At 41.7% G+C, this 18,436-nt stretch overlaps 1 protein-coding gene across 1 annotated transcript; it reads right to left on the minus strand.

The window, feature by feature from the left end:
- Positions 1–2,324: 2,324 nt before the first annotated feature.
- AKIRIN1 (akirin 1) lies at positions 2,325–17,365 on the minus strand. Its single transcript, XM_006099122.3, has 5 exons — positions 17,041–17,365; positions 9,798–9,938; positions 7,721–7,855; positions 5,896–5,967; positions 2,325–5,297 (listed from the first exon to the last, which is right to left on the minus strand). Exons 1-5 carry the CDS (start codon positions 17,255–17,257, stop codon positions 5,287–5,289), a joined length of 576 nt encoding a protein of 191 aa, XP_006099184.1. The 5' UTR covers positions 17,258–17,365; the 3' UTR covers positions 2,325–5,286.
- Positions 17,366–18,436: the final 1,071 nt, after the last annotated feature.

Here is an 18,436-nt window from a genome sequence, read left to right on the forward strand (position 1 = left end):
AGTAGGGGGTGTGCAGGAGGCAGCTAATCGATGTTTCTCTCTCATCGATGTTTCTAACTCTCTATCCCTCTCCCTTCCTCTCTGTAAAAAAAAAATCAATAAAATATATTTAAAAAAAAAAAAAGACCACATATTGGGTCACAAGCAGTCTCCCCAAATTCAAGATTGAAATCATATCACGCATCTTCTCAGACCACAATGGCATAATATTAGAAATAAGCTACAATAAAAACAATCTAAAAAATTCAAACACTTCGAAGCTGAATAGCATGTTATTAAACAATGATTGGGTTACCAAAGAGATCAAAAAAGAAATTAAAAACAACCTGGAAACTAATGACAATAAAAACACACAATCCAAAATCTATGGGACACAATGAAAGCAGTCCTGGAAGGAAGTTTATAGCTCAATAGACTACCTCAAAAAAACAAGAGGGAAGGTAGGAGAGGATGAGGGTAAGGGCAAGAGATCAACCAAAGGACTTGTATGCACACATATAAGCCTAACCAATGGACACAGACACCAGGGGGGTGAGGGCATGAGTGGGAGGGAGGGGGTAAGAGGACAATTGGGGGGGGGGGCGTAAGGACCTTAATAAAGAAGAAAAGTAAACCTTCCTCACATAGACTGGATACCTGGTTGTGTGCCATCTGGATGACCCAGGGAACCTCCAGCCTTCAATCTGAATTAAGAAAGTTTGGGACTATTCCCAGCCATAGGCAACAATAAATCCCTTTTAGAGGTTAAGTATGTCATCCTTGTACTGTTTATTTCTACAAATAACTTTTCAAATATACTGTCCAGCTCACAGATAACCTGGCATGAAAAGAGAAAAGGCACTATAAACGACAATCAGTAAAAACAACAGACCCATGAAGACTTCAGGTATTAAAATTTTAGACAAAGTTGTCCCCTCTCAGGGGACATCGGAATTCTAGCATATCACTAGGATGTCCCCTCTCAGGGGACATTGCAGTTTATTAGTGATTACGGGGAATTGAGTTATTTCAACGCAACTTTTTGAGACATGCATGTTTCCCTGAAGTTTTATCTTGAAATGGCACAAGAAATTAAATCAAAATATCGTAAAATTACTAAGATATATACAAGAAATGTCAGCGGGTTTTGTGTCGGATTAAACAATAAACTACATATTCCCGATGTGGGACAAAGAAAACGGGACTGCATTGTGTTCTAACAGGAAAACACCTGGTGGCAGGCGTCAAACCACTTATTACTGTCAAACATGCACTAATCAGCCTGCAATGCATATTGGGGAGTGTTACAAAACTTATCATACTGTACAAAATTATAAACAATAAAATATTGTTTTTTTTTGCAAATATACATTCCTCGATGTCACCCAATTCATATAAGTCCAATATCATTATAATACGTTACTTGGTTCCAAAATTATACTAAATAATACGAGGGTCTGTAAATGCACGTTTCCGCCGCAAAGTAGCGTCAAGTAGCTGGTAGCCAATGTCCAGAATGGTTCGGAGTGCAAAGGGTTAAAATTTTAGACAAAGTTATCACAGCCTCTCTGCAATGAAGTGCTAATTATTTACAAGTGTGGATTGGGGTGCTTAGCTAGAGCTCTTTCCCTAAGTAAACTTGTTCCTTTCTTCCTGAAGGTGTCAACCTTATCCAAGATCCAGTTTAACTGCAGCTATAGAAGGCTGCAACTGTTCTCAGAAGCTGTTTTCAAGGAATCACCACGACAGCAAAGAAGTCAGTTCTTAAGAACAATATTTAACCAACTCTCTTTAAACTCATGCTATGTTCTGATACACATGTTCTCATAATCCACTTTTGTATCTAAAATTTCAAAATTAAATATGCCAAAGATAAAATAACTAGTCATTCTAAGCCTTTCTCCCTCTAATAGTATACTCCCTGTCCCCATCCTTTAGAATCATTGCTCTAAGTTCATTACTTTTTCTATAACTCACTTGGCAGTCAATTTTCATTTGTAGAAAGAGGCTTTTTTCATCACACTTCAAACTGATGTGTAACTCCCCTAGGAATGATAAATTAGGACGTGTCCATGACACGTGGTGTTTGTCGTTTGTGAGCTTTTCAAATGCATATCAGTACTACAGTGCAGGGGCTCACAAACCTTTCTGTAAAGGGCCAGAGAGTATTTTCAACTCTGTGGCCCATACTGTCTGTCTCTGCAGTTGCAGTGTGAAAGCAGCCAGATGCAAATGAATAGGTGTGGCAGTGTTCAAACAAAACTTTATTTACAAAAACAGGCCAGTTTGCTGGCCCCTGATTTAGTGAATAACAAAATACAGATTCACTGAAAGGCATCACTGAATTCATTTGTCATTCATCTTTTATTGTTTTCTTAGTCAAACACTTAAAAGTACAAATTCTAATAAGAGAATGTGAAATTTTGTTGTTAACAAAGGGCTCTTCATACTGGAAAGTTGAGAATCACTGCTGCAGAAAGGAAGAATTTGGTCTTCAGAGCTGATGATGACCACTGTAAAGAAACCTCCTGTAACATTTTCAAGTGCATAGCCCATGTCCCAAGCTGTGCTAAATACTTTATTGACATGAATTAATTTAATCTTGCATTTATTTGAAAACAAAAACCCAACGATGTACATACAATTAATCCTTGTTTTACAGGTTAAGAAAACTATGGCTCAGAAAGTTCAGTAACTTGGCAAGGCTCACATAGTAAAATAGTGGCAGGGCAGACTAAAGTCTAGGGTTACAAACATCCAAAGGCCATTCCTTTAACTGTTACGCTAACCAACCAATCCTTCCTGGTGGGCAGAGAAGATTCACCATGTTGGAAGCTGGCCCAAATTCTTATATCCCCTGATGTTCTTCTTGGGGAGCTCTTACCAATTATCACTGCCTCAAAACTTTGATCTCCCCTGAACTCCTCTAACTTAGGGAGGGACACTTACTCCTTAGATTGTCCTTAAACTCAAGGCTTTACTTAAAGAGGATAACAACTAAAACAAACACACAAAATATTTTAACTCACTAGATATGGCTGTTCTGAGACCACTTCTTCCCTGGACCTTGACCTATCCTCATGAGACAAAGATATTTTCCTACATGGGAATGTGCCTTAGTTCAGATTCTAGAAATCAAGGTCTAGAGAAAACTCCTTTTGCTAGTCTAAGGCCTATCTTACAAGTCTCCATTTTCTGTTCTAGGATCTGTCTTTTACCTGGATAAAACACTAAGCAAACATGTCTAATCCCTTTAAAGGAGATCCCCAAATCCAACCATGGTGGTGTGGTCTTACCATGTGGCCCCAAAAAGCAACCATATCATAATACAATAGCATGTCATTTTCCTTACCGAAACTTAACTCTATTTCCCAGCCAGAAGCTATTCAGTAAGAATGGGACTGACACTCACAATACTGAGTGAGCACATCACACTGATTCTGTAACAAGAAGACTTAAGTGAGGCAGTGTTCCCTGTTCCTGATCCATCCTTCAGGACTGCTGATGGCCCCCACAGCTGCCCTTCCCTTGTTTTGGTGTGGCTATCCCACTGTAAGGCCACTCCCATTACTGCCACTATTATGTTCCTCTTTTAGGAACAAGTGACTACCCTGGAAAAAGAAGAGATGAAACAAATTGCCCTTCAAATATGAATTAAAATAATTCTTTAATTATCAAAAGATCACTGTTGGGCTTAAAAAAAAAGTCTATAACTCTTAAATGTAATGTTAAACTGAGGAAGTGGTTATAGCAGCCTCACATAAATTATTTTAATAAACATCATCACAGTATTAAGAAGGCAAGGTAAACAAATAGCTTAAGTATTTTATTTGTTTGCAACTAAGCTTGTTAACACTATATAATGAAAATGTACAAAGAATAACGTTGCAGTTTTTGGTTAGATTTAAGTCAAAGACATTCATTAATAAGGAATCTTCCAATGTGAATATTCCAGAAATTAAGCCATCTGATGAGAACTGTCTCTGAATATTACCTTACTTTGGAAGGTATTGGCATACATTTTAATTACTCAGATTTTTCAAAATAAGCTGTAATTAAAAAAACTATTCTATATTCAAACTAAAACAATTTTAATAGAACTTTCCTTTCCAGAAACGATAATAAACAAAACAAGGCATTTGTAAAATGTGGTCCTGAACAAGTCACAGTAAAAAATAAATGTATACTTAACTTCCACCTCCTCAAAACAGAGGCTACTTTCTGTTCCTCAGCTTGAAAACAAGGTGAAGAACAGTCTGTAAGCAACTTTGGGCAGGGGGTTGCCAAAACAAAGCTCAAGCAGTTGAACTTGGACACCTCTTAAAAGAATTTGGGAGAACCTGACCGAAGGATCCAAATCTGTATGTAATAACTGATGCAAAGGTGAAGTGGCTCCTCCCAAGTAGCAGTGCTGCCGGGGCCTGGCCCAGCCCCAGCCCATGCTCACCTGGTCGATGCTCCCGAGAAAACCCTGATGCTCCTGCTCTGGGGAGACTTTTTCTGTTTAGAGGTTCAGTGTCCAGGGAGCTCTGTGTGTGAGTGAGGTGAGCACAGACTCCACATGGGTATTTTAAGGCTTGGAGTCAAAGTATCTTTCCAATACAGCTAGGCAGATTCCACGTGTCAAATGGCCCATCTCCAGTTTATTTTAATTCCTCACCACGCATTTACAGACCTAGGACCACAGACCTTTGCTATGTCATCATAATCACATCTGATGTCCATCCTAATGTATGATTCATATTCTGTGCCTGAAAACAGTCCCTGTATTTAACAATACCTACACATAAAACAACCCACTGTTACAACTTACATGGTCACAAAACATTAATGATCTTCTGTAGATCAAGCAAATGTTTTTAACCATAATTGTCGTGCATCAAATTCACAGCCAGAATCCCCAAGATCAAAAAAAATTTGCACAATACAAATAATAACTTAAAATACACATACATACATATACATACACTCTCACACACACTTCTTACAGAACTGTGCTTGGGGAAACTCCATTTGTTGAGTGCCACTGAGGGCATATTTTGCTAAACTGCTGCTCCAGGTATTTTGCTTCGAAAATCTATCACAGTAGGGCACAGCTGTTTATTGGATGAGCAGAAAAGAAAGATATGCTTGTGGCAACCAGAAAGTTTTAAGGTCTTTCAAGTTGTATAAAATGGACCTGCAGAAACCTTTAAGTGTTCTCAGGATGCAAAGTTGGAGCTGAAATGTGATATCAAACCAGTTGCAAAAAGTGCACAGCAGCCATCTCTTGAGGTCAAACCTGGTACCCAGATATGCAAGAAAGTTTCAGGACACATCTATAAATTAGGAATAAAAACACAAAAACGTGTAAAAATATTAAAAAATATAGTGTTGTGCTTTTTAAATAACAACCAATGGTAAAAGTGATAAGCTGCATAGATAATATGAATCACCACTTAAAAGGTCCTAAATTCTGAAGAATTTAAGAAATCTGAGTCAGGTTCAGTGGATATATAGTTATTATAATTTATGTTTTGAGTACCTGGTAGTTGCAACATGTTTAGAAGTAAGAAATTCTGTCCACACTCTTGACAAGTTAGTCTAAGAAATCAACTTTCATAAGTTAACAATTGAAACTACCTTTCTGAGGAAAAGCCAGGTAGACTACCTAGGTGTCAATCCTGGCTGAACCACTAGCTACATAAGCTTGGACAAATTAACTTCTTTAAGTGCTACTGTTACTAGTATAATGGGGCTAATAATAATAGTTCTTCCCTCATAGGGTTTGGCATGGTGCCAGGCATGTAAATATTCTTTACGTGCTAGCTATTATTTTACTTCACAAGGGCTTTTTGCTATCAGGAGACAAGGTACTCAGTTTTAAAATTTTGCTCTTGGAAGTTGGGTAATTCAAAGAAACTTGGCAATACTTACAGCTGGTGGGCCTTGTCCCGTATCGTCGCATAATCTGGTCGTGTGTGAATTTCACAAAAGATTCATATTGTTCTGTGAGGGAAAAGACAGTATATACTATTCCCAGAAACTCTCCCCAGTTTTCAAGAATCAAGTGTCAGGATCACATCTAGCTTCCCTGTTTATTTATTCCCAGGACCTCCTTACAACAGTCACTCTTGAGATTTGTTACTTCCTCTTAGATGCCAGACCCAAATCCCTGGCTCCTAGATTTAACCACTATCACCTATAACAGTGATGGCGAACCTTTTGAGCTCGGAGTGTCAGCATTTTGAAAAACCCTAACTTGACTCTGGTGCCGTGTCACATATAGAAATTTTTTGATATTTGGAACCATAGTAAAACAAAGATTTATATTTTTGATATTTATTTTATATATTTAAATGCCATTTAACAAAGAAAAATCAACCAAAAAAATGAGTTCGCGTGTCACCTCTGACACGCATGTCATAGGTTCGCCATCACTGACCTATAACATAACATTTTCCTAATAATCTTGTCCCTGCTGTAACTCTATCCCCTACTAATGGCTTCCTAAGACAGACAGACATGCTCACTACTACGCCAGTAAATTTTAGGATATCTCCTATAAAACATGAAGCTTGAAGCCCTTTGCTGCACTCTACCATGGCTATAAATTTCATCATACACATTGAGTGAAAAGGTGAGATGGCTAAAAGCTAGGAGAAAATTCCATTCTACCTAATTATAGTTTGCGCTACAGAAGTGCTTTAGAGCCAGCTGGTCTGAACAATTTTGGGGTTGTGGTAGGAGAGGAGAATGATATACAAGAGTTTCTTCTTATAATATACACTAGCGGCCCGTTGCATGAAGAGATTCATGCAATAGGCCTTCCTTCCCCTGGCTGCCGGCACCGGTTTTGCTCTGGCACTCGGGACCCAGGCCTTCGCTCCAGCCTCAGTGGAGAAGCCAAGCCTCTTCAGTCTTCGCTCTGTGCCTGCATATGCAAATTAACCGCCATCTTTGTTGGGTTAATTTGCATACTCATCCTGATTGGCTGGTGGGCATAGCGGAGTGACACCAATTTGCATGTTTCTCTTTTATTAGTGTAGATTATTAGTATATTAAAGAAGTTCTACCATAAAGAGATCCATTTAATTTTGTTGCTAACCCCAACAGTTCTCAATTTACAGCAGGCCTATTAACATTCTGAGGCACCACATGGTGTGGGTCATCAAGTTAGGAAACAATAGTTAAAGGAAGAAGTTGTTGCCTAAAATCTCTCTGATCACAACACCCTCCTCTAGGTACTTTCTATTCCTGAGTCAGATCTCTGCCTTTCAGAAAAGGCTCTAACTTGTTGCCACCATTAATCACTCCTTTTGTTCTTGCCTAAGTGGTGCTTTCCAAACTTTATTCTAATGTACCTCCAAATCACAGGAAGCCTGACTTCCCACACAACCTAAGTGACTCTCACCAGGAAGTCTGATTATGTTAACTATATCCACACCTCCCAATCATCTATTGATGGTTAGCACTATCCCAACCACCAGTTCACAAGCCAGCCAGCCCAAACAGTCTACTCAATGCTTTTGTTCATATGAAAAATTCTCAGAAAAGCTTGGCTTATCTTTTTTCAGGAATGTAAATAAAAAGTCCTTCCATATAATATATAAATGAAACATGTACAATCACCAAAAGGAATAACTTAATAATCACAATTCATTAAGTCTTCTTGAAGGATGTCCTCCTAAGTTATTTACTTAATTGGGGTTAATCTTTACTGAACCTTATTAACAATGGCGTAGCCACTACCTCAGCCTACCTTCTAGTTTGGTATTGAGGATTTGCTCATACTCCTCCCGAATTTTATCTTCATAGTCTTTTAAGAGACGCTCACATATTATTCCAACTTGTCGGAGAGTAAAGGTGGGCTGGTCCTTCTTCATCCAGGAGGAACCTAGCCAAAAGACAAATCTAGTTTACAAATTCTAGTTCTAAAGTTCAGAATTAATAACTTCATGCAAACAGTCCTAGGATATAAAAATTGTTTATAAAAATGATATTTTCACTAATTTACATGGAATATTTCCACAAAATTCTCCGAGTTTCTGACATTTGTTTACAAAGCAAGGACAAAGGTAAATTGAGAAGAGAAACAACATGTATCCAAGTATGCTAGCTCATCTGTATACAAAAAAATAGTTCTGATGCCATAACAACCAGAGTCCACTCAATGCTCTCTTGGTCAAGAATAAGAAAAAAAGTTTAAAGCTGATATAAAGCCTCTAGTCTAGATTAGGAAAAGTAGATTCACTGCATGAGAGCTACCCAGATCCTTGGAGATCACTAGACCTATGTTTAACCAAGGTGGTGCATCATAATTACCGGTGGAACTAGTTCTGGGGTAGGGCTTCAGAATCTTTTAAGTTCCACGGGTGATTTTGATAAGAAAAAAAGTTTGACACTTATGGAGAGCAAATGACTTGCTCACTATAAAAAATTATTAGCAAAGTCATTGAAATATGAATGAAGGAGACAACCACTATACATCTCATTGTTGATCCCTTTTGAATCTGGGCCGAGAAGAGTTAAATGTTTATAACATAGTAGTTAGGAACCAAAATATCCACTGGAAAGCCAGAAAACATGGAAATTGACTTCCTAATCATGATTTTTTTAAAGCAGTTCCATTGGTAATCCAGTTCTGAGTTGTTTTTCAAGGCTTAGCCTGGAATTTGTTTCTTTGGCCTTTAGTCTATAAAAATATTCAACAGCCTTAAACAAATAATTTTTTTGCTTAAACCAAATTTTTTTATCTACAAATGAAACTTAACCAAAATGTCTAGCCAGTTATTATCTGTACTTGTTTCTCTACCCATAACATATTCTATTACTCAAAATTAGCTCCAGCCAGTTTGGCTCAGTGGCTAGTGTGAGCCCATAGACTGAAGGGTCTCAGGTTTGATTCCAGTCAAGGGCATATACCGGCTGCAGCCTGATCCCTGACCCTGGTTGGGGTGCATGCAGGAGACAATCGATGTGTCTCTCTCACATTGATGTTTCTCTCTGTCTTTCCCTTCCCCTTTCCACTCTCTCTAAAAATCAGGACTAACAAAAACAAAATTGTATTACTAAAATTGAGACTTGTTAGCTATAACCATTGAAAGGTCTACCACTTATGTATGTGCAAGAGCAATCAGAAAAGGGGCTCAGAGCCAAAACCTCTGGGTTATAAGATAATTTTTAAAAAAATATATTTTATTGGTTTTTTACAGAGAGGAAGGGAGAGGGATAGAGTTAGAAACATCGATGAGAGAGAAAGATCCATCAGCTGCCTCCTGCACGCCCCCTACTGGGGATGCACCCGCAACCAAGGTACATGCCCTTGACCAGAATCGAACCTGGGACTCTTCAGTCTGCAGGCCGACACTCTATCCACTGAGCCAAACCGGTTCAGCATCAGAGAATTTTTAAAAAATTATTTGCGGTGCCCTGACCGGTTTGGCTCAGTGGATAGAGCGTCAGCCTGCAGACTGAAAGGTCCCAGGTTCGATTCCGGTCAAGGGCATATACCTTGGTTGTGGGCACATCCCCAGTAGGGGGCGTGCAGGAGGCAGCTGATTGATATTAGTCTCTCATCAATGTTTCTCTCTATCCCTCTCCCTTCCTCTCTGTAAAAATATCAAAAAAATATATTTAAAAAAAAATTAGTTGCGGTGAAAGTGACATAAAATGAACAATTTAGCATAGTCACAAGGTTGTACAACCACCATCTCTATCTAGTTTCAAAACATTTCTACTACTCCCAAGTAACACCACTTACCCATTGAGCGGTCCCCATCATTTTAAGTACCATTTACAAACTCTTAAATGGGCTGTGCAAATTAAAGTATACTTACCTGGAGAGCTAGGCGCTGTGAGTGCTGAGGAGTGAGGCTGACTTTCTGAAGTACAAGCTTCATTCTGATTAAGAACAACTTCTAATTGTCTCCACCTCTGGTAACGACTATATTCTTGTTTTATGTTCTGAAAAATTTGCTCTAAATAAAAAAAGAAACACACTTGAACATTCACTTGAGTCACTTCTTATCCTTCTCCCCATGTAATAAATATTAACAAGAAAAATATTTATACTGAATAAACCATTCCTCCTATAACCCCCAAAGTGTGCCCTCTTATTATCACTATTTCAACAATATGTAGAGTAGCAATTATTTTGGCATATGCCACTCAGACAGTTCTCTTTGCTTGTTTCCAGTGACAATGAAGACCAGAGTTACTGTTTGCTGTAGCATTAACTACAACTTACAAGGAAAAAAAATCTTTCACCTAATAGGGAACTATTTTTTATCTTCCTTAAGTTGCACAATTTCACAAATCAGGGTACTAGGGGTGAGTCTCTTACCACCCAAGGCCTTCTAACAGTGAAACTCTTGTCCTGTTTGGACTCAAGATCTTTAGAGAAGAGGAAAGCAGAAACCATTATATTTATAGCTAGAGGAAGATCTGAAATTTATTGCTTGGAATTCATGAACAGGACTTAAAAGAGAATTTTTTAAAAAAAATATATTTTATTGATTTTAGAGAGGAAGGGAGAGGAAGAGAGACAGAAATATCCATGATGAGAGAGAATCGTTGATTGGCTGCCTCCTGCACGGCCCCTACTGGGGATTGAGCCCGCAACCCAGGCATGTGCCCTTGGCCGGAATCGAACCTGGGACCCTTCAGTGCGCAGACCGACGCTCTATCCATAGAGCCAAACCAGCCAGGGCTTAAAAGAGAATTTTTTTATTTTATAAGAGGCAATATTTGGTAGGATTCAGGTTACTATTCTGAGTCAAGGTAATAAAAAAACAAACACTATTAAAAGGAGTCCAGGACACACAAGTACTAACCACCTTGAAGTACATTCCTAGAGACAACACAGAATCTGGAAGGATGTGGTTTGCAAGTTTTTTTGTTTGTTTTTGTGGTAGAATGTATATTCACTTTTCAGATAATAAAGGCTCCTAAAACCCAGAAAATTATATTACCCACCCCAACTCACATTATTCTAATGTATATCATACTCTAGGTATATTATTATTTTTTAATAGGGAGGGGGAAGTGTTAACAATTCAATTTGCTTCTTCCTAGATGTGTGACTATGACCTTGGGAAGTCATTCAAGATCTTTAGCCCAGGTCTTCAGTATAAATGCTAAATGTCTGCCCAATAAAGTTGTGAGAATAAAAAATCGAAGATATTAATAATGCCGTAACAAACGATGGTACAAGCCCAGGAACTGATGAATTCAAAGTAGCTCCACACATAACTAAACACTCAGCCTAAACACTGGAACAATGCAGTATTTTGCAAAGCTTTCCTTTAAGAATGCTGTAAAGTTCATGTGTTAGATCTCTCAATTTATGAAGTCTTTGCTTCATCTTTAAAATATATTCTCCAAGCACACATGTGCCAGATGCAATACAAGGTTGTAAGTAATTGAAAAGACTTGAAACAAGAAAGAAAAAGTATGAGGACAAGGCTCATGAGAACAGAAGATCTTTGATAAACCTTTCACTGCCTCCTGCATGGCAAAGTGAACAAATGGAAAGATACAATTTTGAGGATGGTAGAAGGATTAGCAAGTCCAAGAATCTAAACATGGTACACACAGGAGAAAAATAAGGAAGCAGATGTGATTTTCTTCCCAAGAAGGCCACATGTAACAGGCAAAGGCATCTAAAAAAAAAAAAAAAAAGAAAAATGCAACTTTCTGCTCTGGCCTGCTCTGGGTGAACGTTGGTTGAGCATTGTCCCATGCACTGAAAGGTCCCTGGTTTGATTCCAGGTCAAGGCACATGCCCTGGAAGAGGGCTTGATCCTGAGCAGGGGTTATGCAAGAGGCAACCAATCAATGTTTCTCTCTCTCTCCACACCCTTCCTCTCTCTCTAAAAATCAATAAAAACATATTTTTTTTAAGAAAGAAAATTGCAAATTTCTTTTTTTAAAAATATATTTTTATTGATTTAAGAGAGGAAGGGAAAAGGAGAGAGAAATATCAATGATGAGAGATTTTCATTGATAGGCAGCTTCTTGCACGCCCCATACTGGGGATGGAGGCCACAACCCCAGGCATGTGGCCCTGACTGGTAATTGAACCAGGACCTTCTGGTTCATAGGTTGCCCTTCAAACTAGCCACACCAGCCAGGCAGCAAATTTCTTTTTTAACAGTGGATAATTTTAATCTTTGCCTCTCATTATTTGAGGTTGTGCTTCTATGTTTTATCAGACTAAGTCCATTATTTTTCCAATTCCATCTCCCACTACAACCCAGTTGCATTAAACTATCCTTTTCTTCATTTGTGGGTTTTCTGGCCTTTTCTCAAGCAATTTTGCTTTGCTTGAAATGGGGCTGTTTCTCCCCTTCCAACATTTAAGACCCAGCTAAAATGCTACCTCATTTGGAAGTTATTCCTGCCCCCAATTCATGATCAATTAATGCTTTTCATCTACTCACTTCATGTTTACAAATACCTTCGAGTTCAACAACCCCCCTCCATACCTCCATCCATCCACCTCACTCATTTAAGCAATAAAATATTTAATTTTATAGGCTTTTACCACAAAAAGTGCTGTGACACATATCTTTTTCTGAAGTAAAACATTTCTGAGAGAACTGCACAACCTTTGAGATAATGACTAGGATGTTACAGAGTGGAGACATTGATTTTTAAATGTACTTTTCTATTAATTGGCTTTATTCTTTCTACTTATATAGCAACTAATATTTCCTCCCCCATATTTTTTAACCCAGAGGGTATCTTTCATATAAACCAACGCACTAATAAATCATTCATACTTTGTTTCTTAACAGAACCCTATTCTAATATTCATTAAGAAACATAATTGATCAATCTTTACAAATGAATACTTTATTTATTTTTTAAAACTTCGCTTGAAAAGAAACCAAGATGGCGGCATAGGTAAACACCGGAAATTGCTGCCTTGCACAACCACTTCAAAAATACAACTAAAAGACAAAACGGACATCATTCAGAACCACAGGAAGACTGGCTGAGTGGAAATTCTACAACTAGAAGGAAAGAGAAAAGCACACTGAGACTCAGAGGAGGTGCGGAAGTAAAGTGCAGAGGTACGGAGGCGCACGCGGAAAGGGCTGGCAACTGAGGACATGGTTGTCTTTTTCAATTGGGAGGGAGTTTCAAGCTCCCAACTGCTCTGAACTCCAGTTCCGGGTGAGTCTCTGGGGACTCAGACTCATAAGGGAAGAAACTGGACTGTCTGGCATCGGTCAGAACTCGAGGGCAGCTTTCTCTCAGAGGTACTTGCAGCGATTACTGGGACACTGAGATGTGGGGCCTTTTAGGGTAGGACTAAGGATCAGCCATAGCTGTTTGCTCCGCCCTGTGGATCCCCTGAGACCCCGCCCCACCCAAGCTGTGCACAGAGGCTTTTGCATATGAAAGGCCTGGCCCTTTGCAATCTGAAAATTACCTAACAAACTGCAGCTGGGTCAGAGAAACCCAGAACTTCCAAAAGAAGGCCCAAGGCCCCACAGCAGCTTGCACTGGGCCTCATCTGGGCACCTCGAAACTCCAAACAAAGAAGAAGAATCTGCAGATCTCTCCGTAGCTCCTGCTGGGTAGCCTCAGGCAGAGGCTAAATTAGCACCTCCTTAGAGATCCAAGAGCCAGTGTACCCAGTGGTCAGCATGGGACCATCCAGATTACAACTCCTCAGATCCATAGGGGACACACTCAGGGGGCAGATTCAGTGAGCACCAAAGTCCCAATGAAGCAAGTCTTGCCCCAGAAGGGTGTCTCCAGCACAGAAGTTCTCTCACTGCAAACACAGCTGATTCTCACAGCCAATTGGCCTGGAGGTCAATTCCTCCCAGTGATACCTACAACAATCAAGGCTTAACTACAACAAGACTGTGCACAAAGTCCACAAAGGGGTGCAACAAGAGTGTCCACCTCCGGTAATTGGGGAGGCTGAGCCACTGGGCCCTATAGGACACCTAGCACACAGAGCCACTCTATCAACACAGGGAAGCATAGAAAATGCGGAGACAAAGAAACAGGTCATAAATGACAGAAATGGAGGAAAGCAAACTACTGGATATAGAGTTCAAAACCAAACTTATAAGGTTTTTCAAGAATTTTCTAGAAACCGCTGATAAATTTAGTGAGACCCTCGAGGTTATGAAAAAGGACCAACTAGAAATTAAGCATACACTTACTGAAATAAAGAATATTATACAGACTCCCAACAGCAAACCAGAGGAACGCAAGAATCAAGTCAAAGATTTGAAATATGAAGAAGCAAAAAACACCCAACCGGAAAAACAAAAAGAAAAAAGAATCCAAAAATATGAAGATAGTTGTAAGGAGCCTCTGGGACAACTTCAAACGTACCAACATCCGAATTATGGGGTGCCAGAAGAAGAGAGAGAGCAAGATATTGAAAACCTATTTGAAGAAATAATGACAGAAAACTTCCCCTACCTGGTGAAAGAAATAGACTTACAAGTCCAGGAAGCGCAGAGAACCCCAAACAAAAGGAATCCAAAGAGGACCACACCAAGACACATCATAATTAAAATGCCAAGAGCAAAAGACAAAGAGAGAATCCTAAAAGCAGCAAGAGAAAGAAAGTCAATTACCTACAAGGGAGTACCCATACGACTGTCAGCTGATTTCTCAACAGAAACTTTGCAGGCCAGAAGGGAGTGGCAAGAAATATTCAAAGTGATGAATAGCAAGAACCTACAACCAAGATTACTTTATCCAGCAAAGCTATCATTCAGAATTGAAGGTCAGATAAAGAGCTTCACAGATAAGGAAAAGCTAAAGGAGTTCATCACCACCAAACCAGTATTATATGAAATGTTGAAAGGTATCCTTTAAGAAGAGGAAGAAGAAGAAAAAGGTAAAGATACAAATTATGAACAACAAATACACATCTATCAACAAGTGAATCTAAAAATCAAGTGAATAATCTGATGAACAGAATAAACTGGTGAATATAACAGAATCAGGGGCATAGAAAGGGAGTGGACTGACTATTCTGGGGGGTGGGGAAGGAGTGTGGGGGGTGCGGGAAGAGACTGGACAAAAATCGTACACCTATGGATGAGGACAGTAGGGGGTGGGGGGGTAAGGGCAGAGGGTGGGGTGGGAACCGGGTGGAAGGGAGCTATGGGGGAAAAAAGAGGAACAACTGTAATAATCTGAACAATAAAGATTTAATTTAAAAAAAAAAACAAAAAAAACTTCGCTTTATTGTTGAAAGTATTACAGATGTTCCCTTTTTTCCTCATTGATCCCTTCTAGCCCACACCCAGTGCCCAACCCAGGCCTTTACCACACTATTGTCATTGTGTTTCAAATGAATATTTTAAGCAGAATATTTTACAATAAAATGACCAAGAAGCTAGTTTGCATGATCTGTATGGGAAGATTAAATTTAAGTTTAAAAAAGTAGTGATCCCATTATAGCACTCTGCAAATTTTTAGGCTCCCAAATACATTCAGCAATAATTTATTATGCATTTGGTGTAATGTGAACTACAATAAAATTAGTCTACAGAGTAGTATTGGGAGAAATAAAACATTTACATAATATTCATCAAGACAGATGGAGCAACTATTAATTCTGTTTTATCGAAGTTCTATTTGTAGCTGTAGGAGCAGTGGACAAAAAAAAAGTCACCCTCAGCCTTTGAAGGACTTTTTACAAAAACTTCTGCAAACATTCTTCTTCAGTGCAACATAAGTGGTCTGGGGATTTAAAGTCGAACAGAGTTCCTCATGGGGCAGGGTTAGTCAGGTAATGGATGGAGACTTAAGAAAATTAGTGCATTTGGATTAGCAAAGAGCAGGGGAAAACATCATGATGGAAGGCAAGAATACAGACACAGCCAAGTGGGCCTGGGGGAAAAGAGCAAAGGCCTGGTTTGGGGGAAAAGAGCAAAGGCCTGGTTTGGTGGAAAATGTGAGAAAGACTGACTAGGGAAGAGATGGTTGTAGCTGGTAAATCCTTTGAAATCCTCTAAAAAAGAGGTGAACATGAGTAAGGACATGCCGTCCAGGGCAGCCGGGCTGGCGACTGCAGGAAGGCTGGTTAGAGAGGACGAGGGCCTGGAACCTGCAGGGTGGATGTGCAAAGGAGGCATAAAGCCGACATTCACTGCTAACTGAAAGCGGGTGAAGAAAGAATGATTTCATGGCAATTCCAAGGTTTTGCTTATGCTTGAAAAACAGAAAGCACACAAAGAAATGACTTGCCAAAGTTCAGTTCGGAGACTCCCCCCATTTCCGGGCGCCCTTTAAACTGCTAAACATTAATTCTGGTGCATTTTCCCCCGCAACTCCCACACAATGGTTCCATTTTTTAAAATTAATTTTTACTTGATGGTCACATCAGCTCTCCCCTTCACGTGGCCAATGCCCTTACTGAAGGCGACTCTCTTTGCTAAGGAGAGCTGAATTCCTCCTCCTGGAACCTCGGTATATCTCTGTATATGTAAGGATTCTCAGATTCTAGCCAACGACCGACCGATGTCACGCCATATATGGTACAATAGCCATACAATAAAAAGCATGTCCAGTCCCTTAGAAGTAGTCGGGTTGAGATCGGATTCCCCAACTTCCGCGGGGCCTCGGGTCCCTCCAGACGCCTGGAAATCAGGTCTCCCGACGAGCTACCGTGCAGCGCGGACCAGCACGCACTCGGGCCCCCTCCCTCAAGGCCGGGTTCGTGAGTAGAATCCCATGTTCCAGGGCCCACTGGACCTCCAGGCGGCTCCGTGCAGGCCCGGGCGGCGGAGGCAGGAGGGGCTGGGGCCCGGCGAGGGCCCGGAGCAGCCAGGGATGTTCCCGTCTCCCTCTGGCTGCCCACCCTCCCAGGCTCTCCAGCTCCAGGAAAACAGAAAACGGGCTCTGTGGCCCCACCACCCCTCCCGGATGTCTCCCATCCCCGGAAGCGCGCAGGCCCAGCGGCACCCCAGTTCCCTTTTCTCAGGACGGAGAAGGGGTCCGGGGGTCAATCAGCCTAGCGCCCATCACCCTCCCCCCGCAGCCCCCTCCCAGGGCCAGGGCCTGGCTTCCTGCCAAGCCCGCAGCGCCGCTCACCCGGAGTCGGAAGGCGCCGCTCGTTGCCGGGCGGGCCGGGCTGCTGAGGAGTCGGCGGTGGGGTCTGCATCTGAAGCGGCGGCGGCTCGGCGTCCGGGGGCCTGAGGCCCGGAGTGGGGCCGGGCAGCGGGGCGCAGCGCCGCCGCTTCGGGGAAACCGGGCTCAGCAGCGCCGCCTCGAACTCCATGGGCCGCTTCAACGTCGCCCCGCACGCCATGCCGCTGACGGGCCAGGAACCAGGAGCGGACGCGGCGGTGACTGCGGCCCAACCTCCGCCTGCTCAGCGGAGCTCCCGAGCCAAGCCGGCTCCAATGGCGCCTCCAGCACCCGGCAGCGGCGCTGGCCCCGCCTCCTGTGACGTCACGGGCGTGCCCACCGCCAGGCCGGGGGTGGGACGCCGGAAGAGGGCCTCTCTGGGAGGTCCGTCAGCCACGGTCCCCGCCGGCGCCCCCTACCGAGCAAATGGAACGGCCTGGGCGGAGAACTTGGTCGCCAGGCAACGAAGGGAAGGCCCCCGCCTCCGCCCCTCCCAGGGTTCCAACGCCCACCCCCTCCCTCGCCGCCGCTCCCGGGTGGCCCTTTAGGGTTTCGCACCTGCGCGCACGGGCCTGGGGGAGGGGGAGCGGATCGCCAAGCTCGGAGGGGTGTGTGGAGAGGCGTCGGGGTCGGCGTCTAGGGGTCCCGTAACCTCCCATCTAGTCCTTGCCCCGCGATAAAAGGAGAGGGTGATTTTTAAAAGTCCTCAAGGGCATTCCCCTGACTCCAGGAAGTGTCAGTTTAAACAGAACCCGAGGTCTGAGGATGGACTTCAGGAAGTCCACCAACCCCACGAAACTGCTCAATTTTGTGTCTGTGTCTATTTTAGGGTAGAAGACCCCCATACTTTCATCGGCTCCTCAGAGAGGTCTGTTACTCAAAAAAGTCAAAGACAAACAGAAAACAACCCAAACTAGTTTAAACCGTTTCAGAATGGTGTCTGTTAAAAACTTCAGCGGATGGCCGATTTGCCAGCTCAGGTCTCTGAACTCTTGACAGCAGGGCCCGCGGAAAAGTGCTTTTGATATTCTGGAATAATAAACGGATACCAGGAAGGTTCCACTCTCGGAAACCGTGTGCTTGTATATTACTAGGGAGCAGGTCCAAGGGATCTGGGATACAAAAAAGGTTGAAACGTTTTTATATTTACTCATATATGTTAAATAATGACAACGACCCCAGGATCTGTCTGCTTCGACATATCTCTGGGATTTTCCAGAACAATCTAAATTTTAGATACTCTCCTCTAATAGGTCATATGTCTGATCAATATGCCCTTGTATTTGAGTTGGAGAACATGAACATGCTACCTCAGTCCCATTTTTTGTCCCGTTCTGTTGCTTTTCTCTGAGTCCTCCCC

This window comes from Myotis lucifugus, unplaced genomic scaffold (assembly GCF_000147115.1).
Source record: "Myotis lucifugus unplaced genomic scaffold, Myoluc2.0 scaffold_260, whole genome shotgun sequence".
NCBI lineage: Eukaryota > Metazoa > Chordata > Mammalia > Chiroptera > Vespertilionidae > Myotis > Myotis lucifugus.

Bases quoted from the DNA above. Each gene is read 5' to 3' on its own strand.
- AKIRIN1 (XM_006099122.3), bottom strand. From the start codon at position 17,257: ATGGCGTGCGGGGCGACGTTGAAGCGGCCCATGGAGTTCGAGGCGGCG. The intron at 7,856-9,797 runs GTAAGTATACTT...TCTTTTGGCTAG, and splicing joins CACAGCGCCTAGCTCTCCAG to GTTCCTCCTGGATGAAGAAG. The intron at 5,968-7,720 runs GTAGGCTGAGGT...TTTCCCTCACAG, and splicing joins CCTCAATACCAAACTAGAAG to AACAATATGAATCTTTTGTG.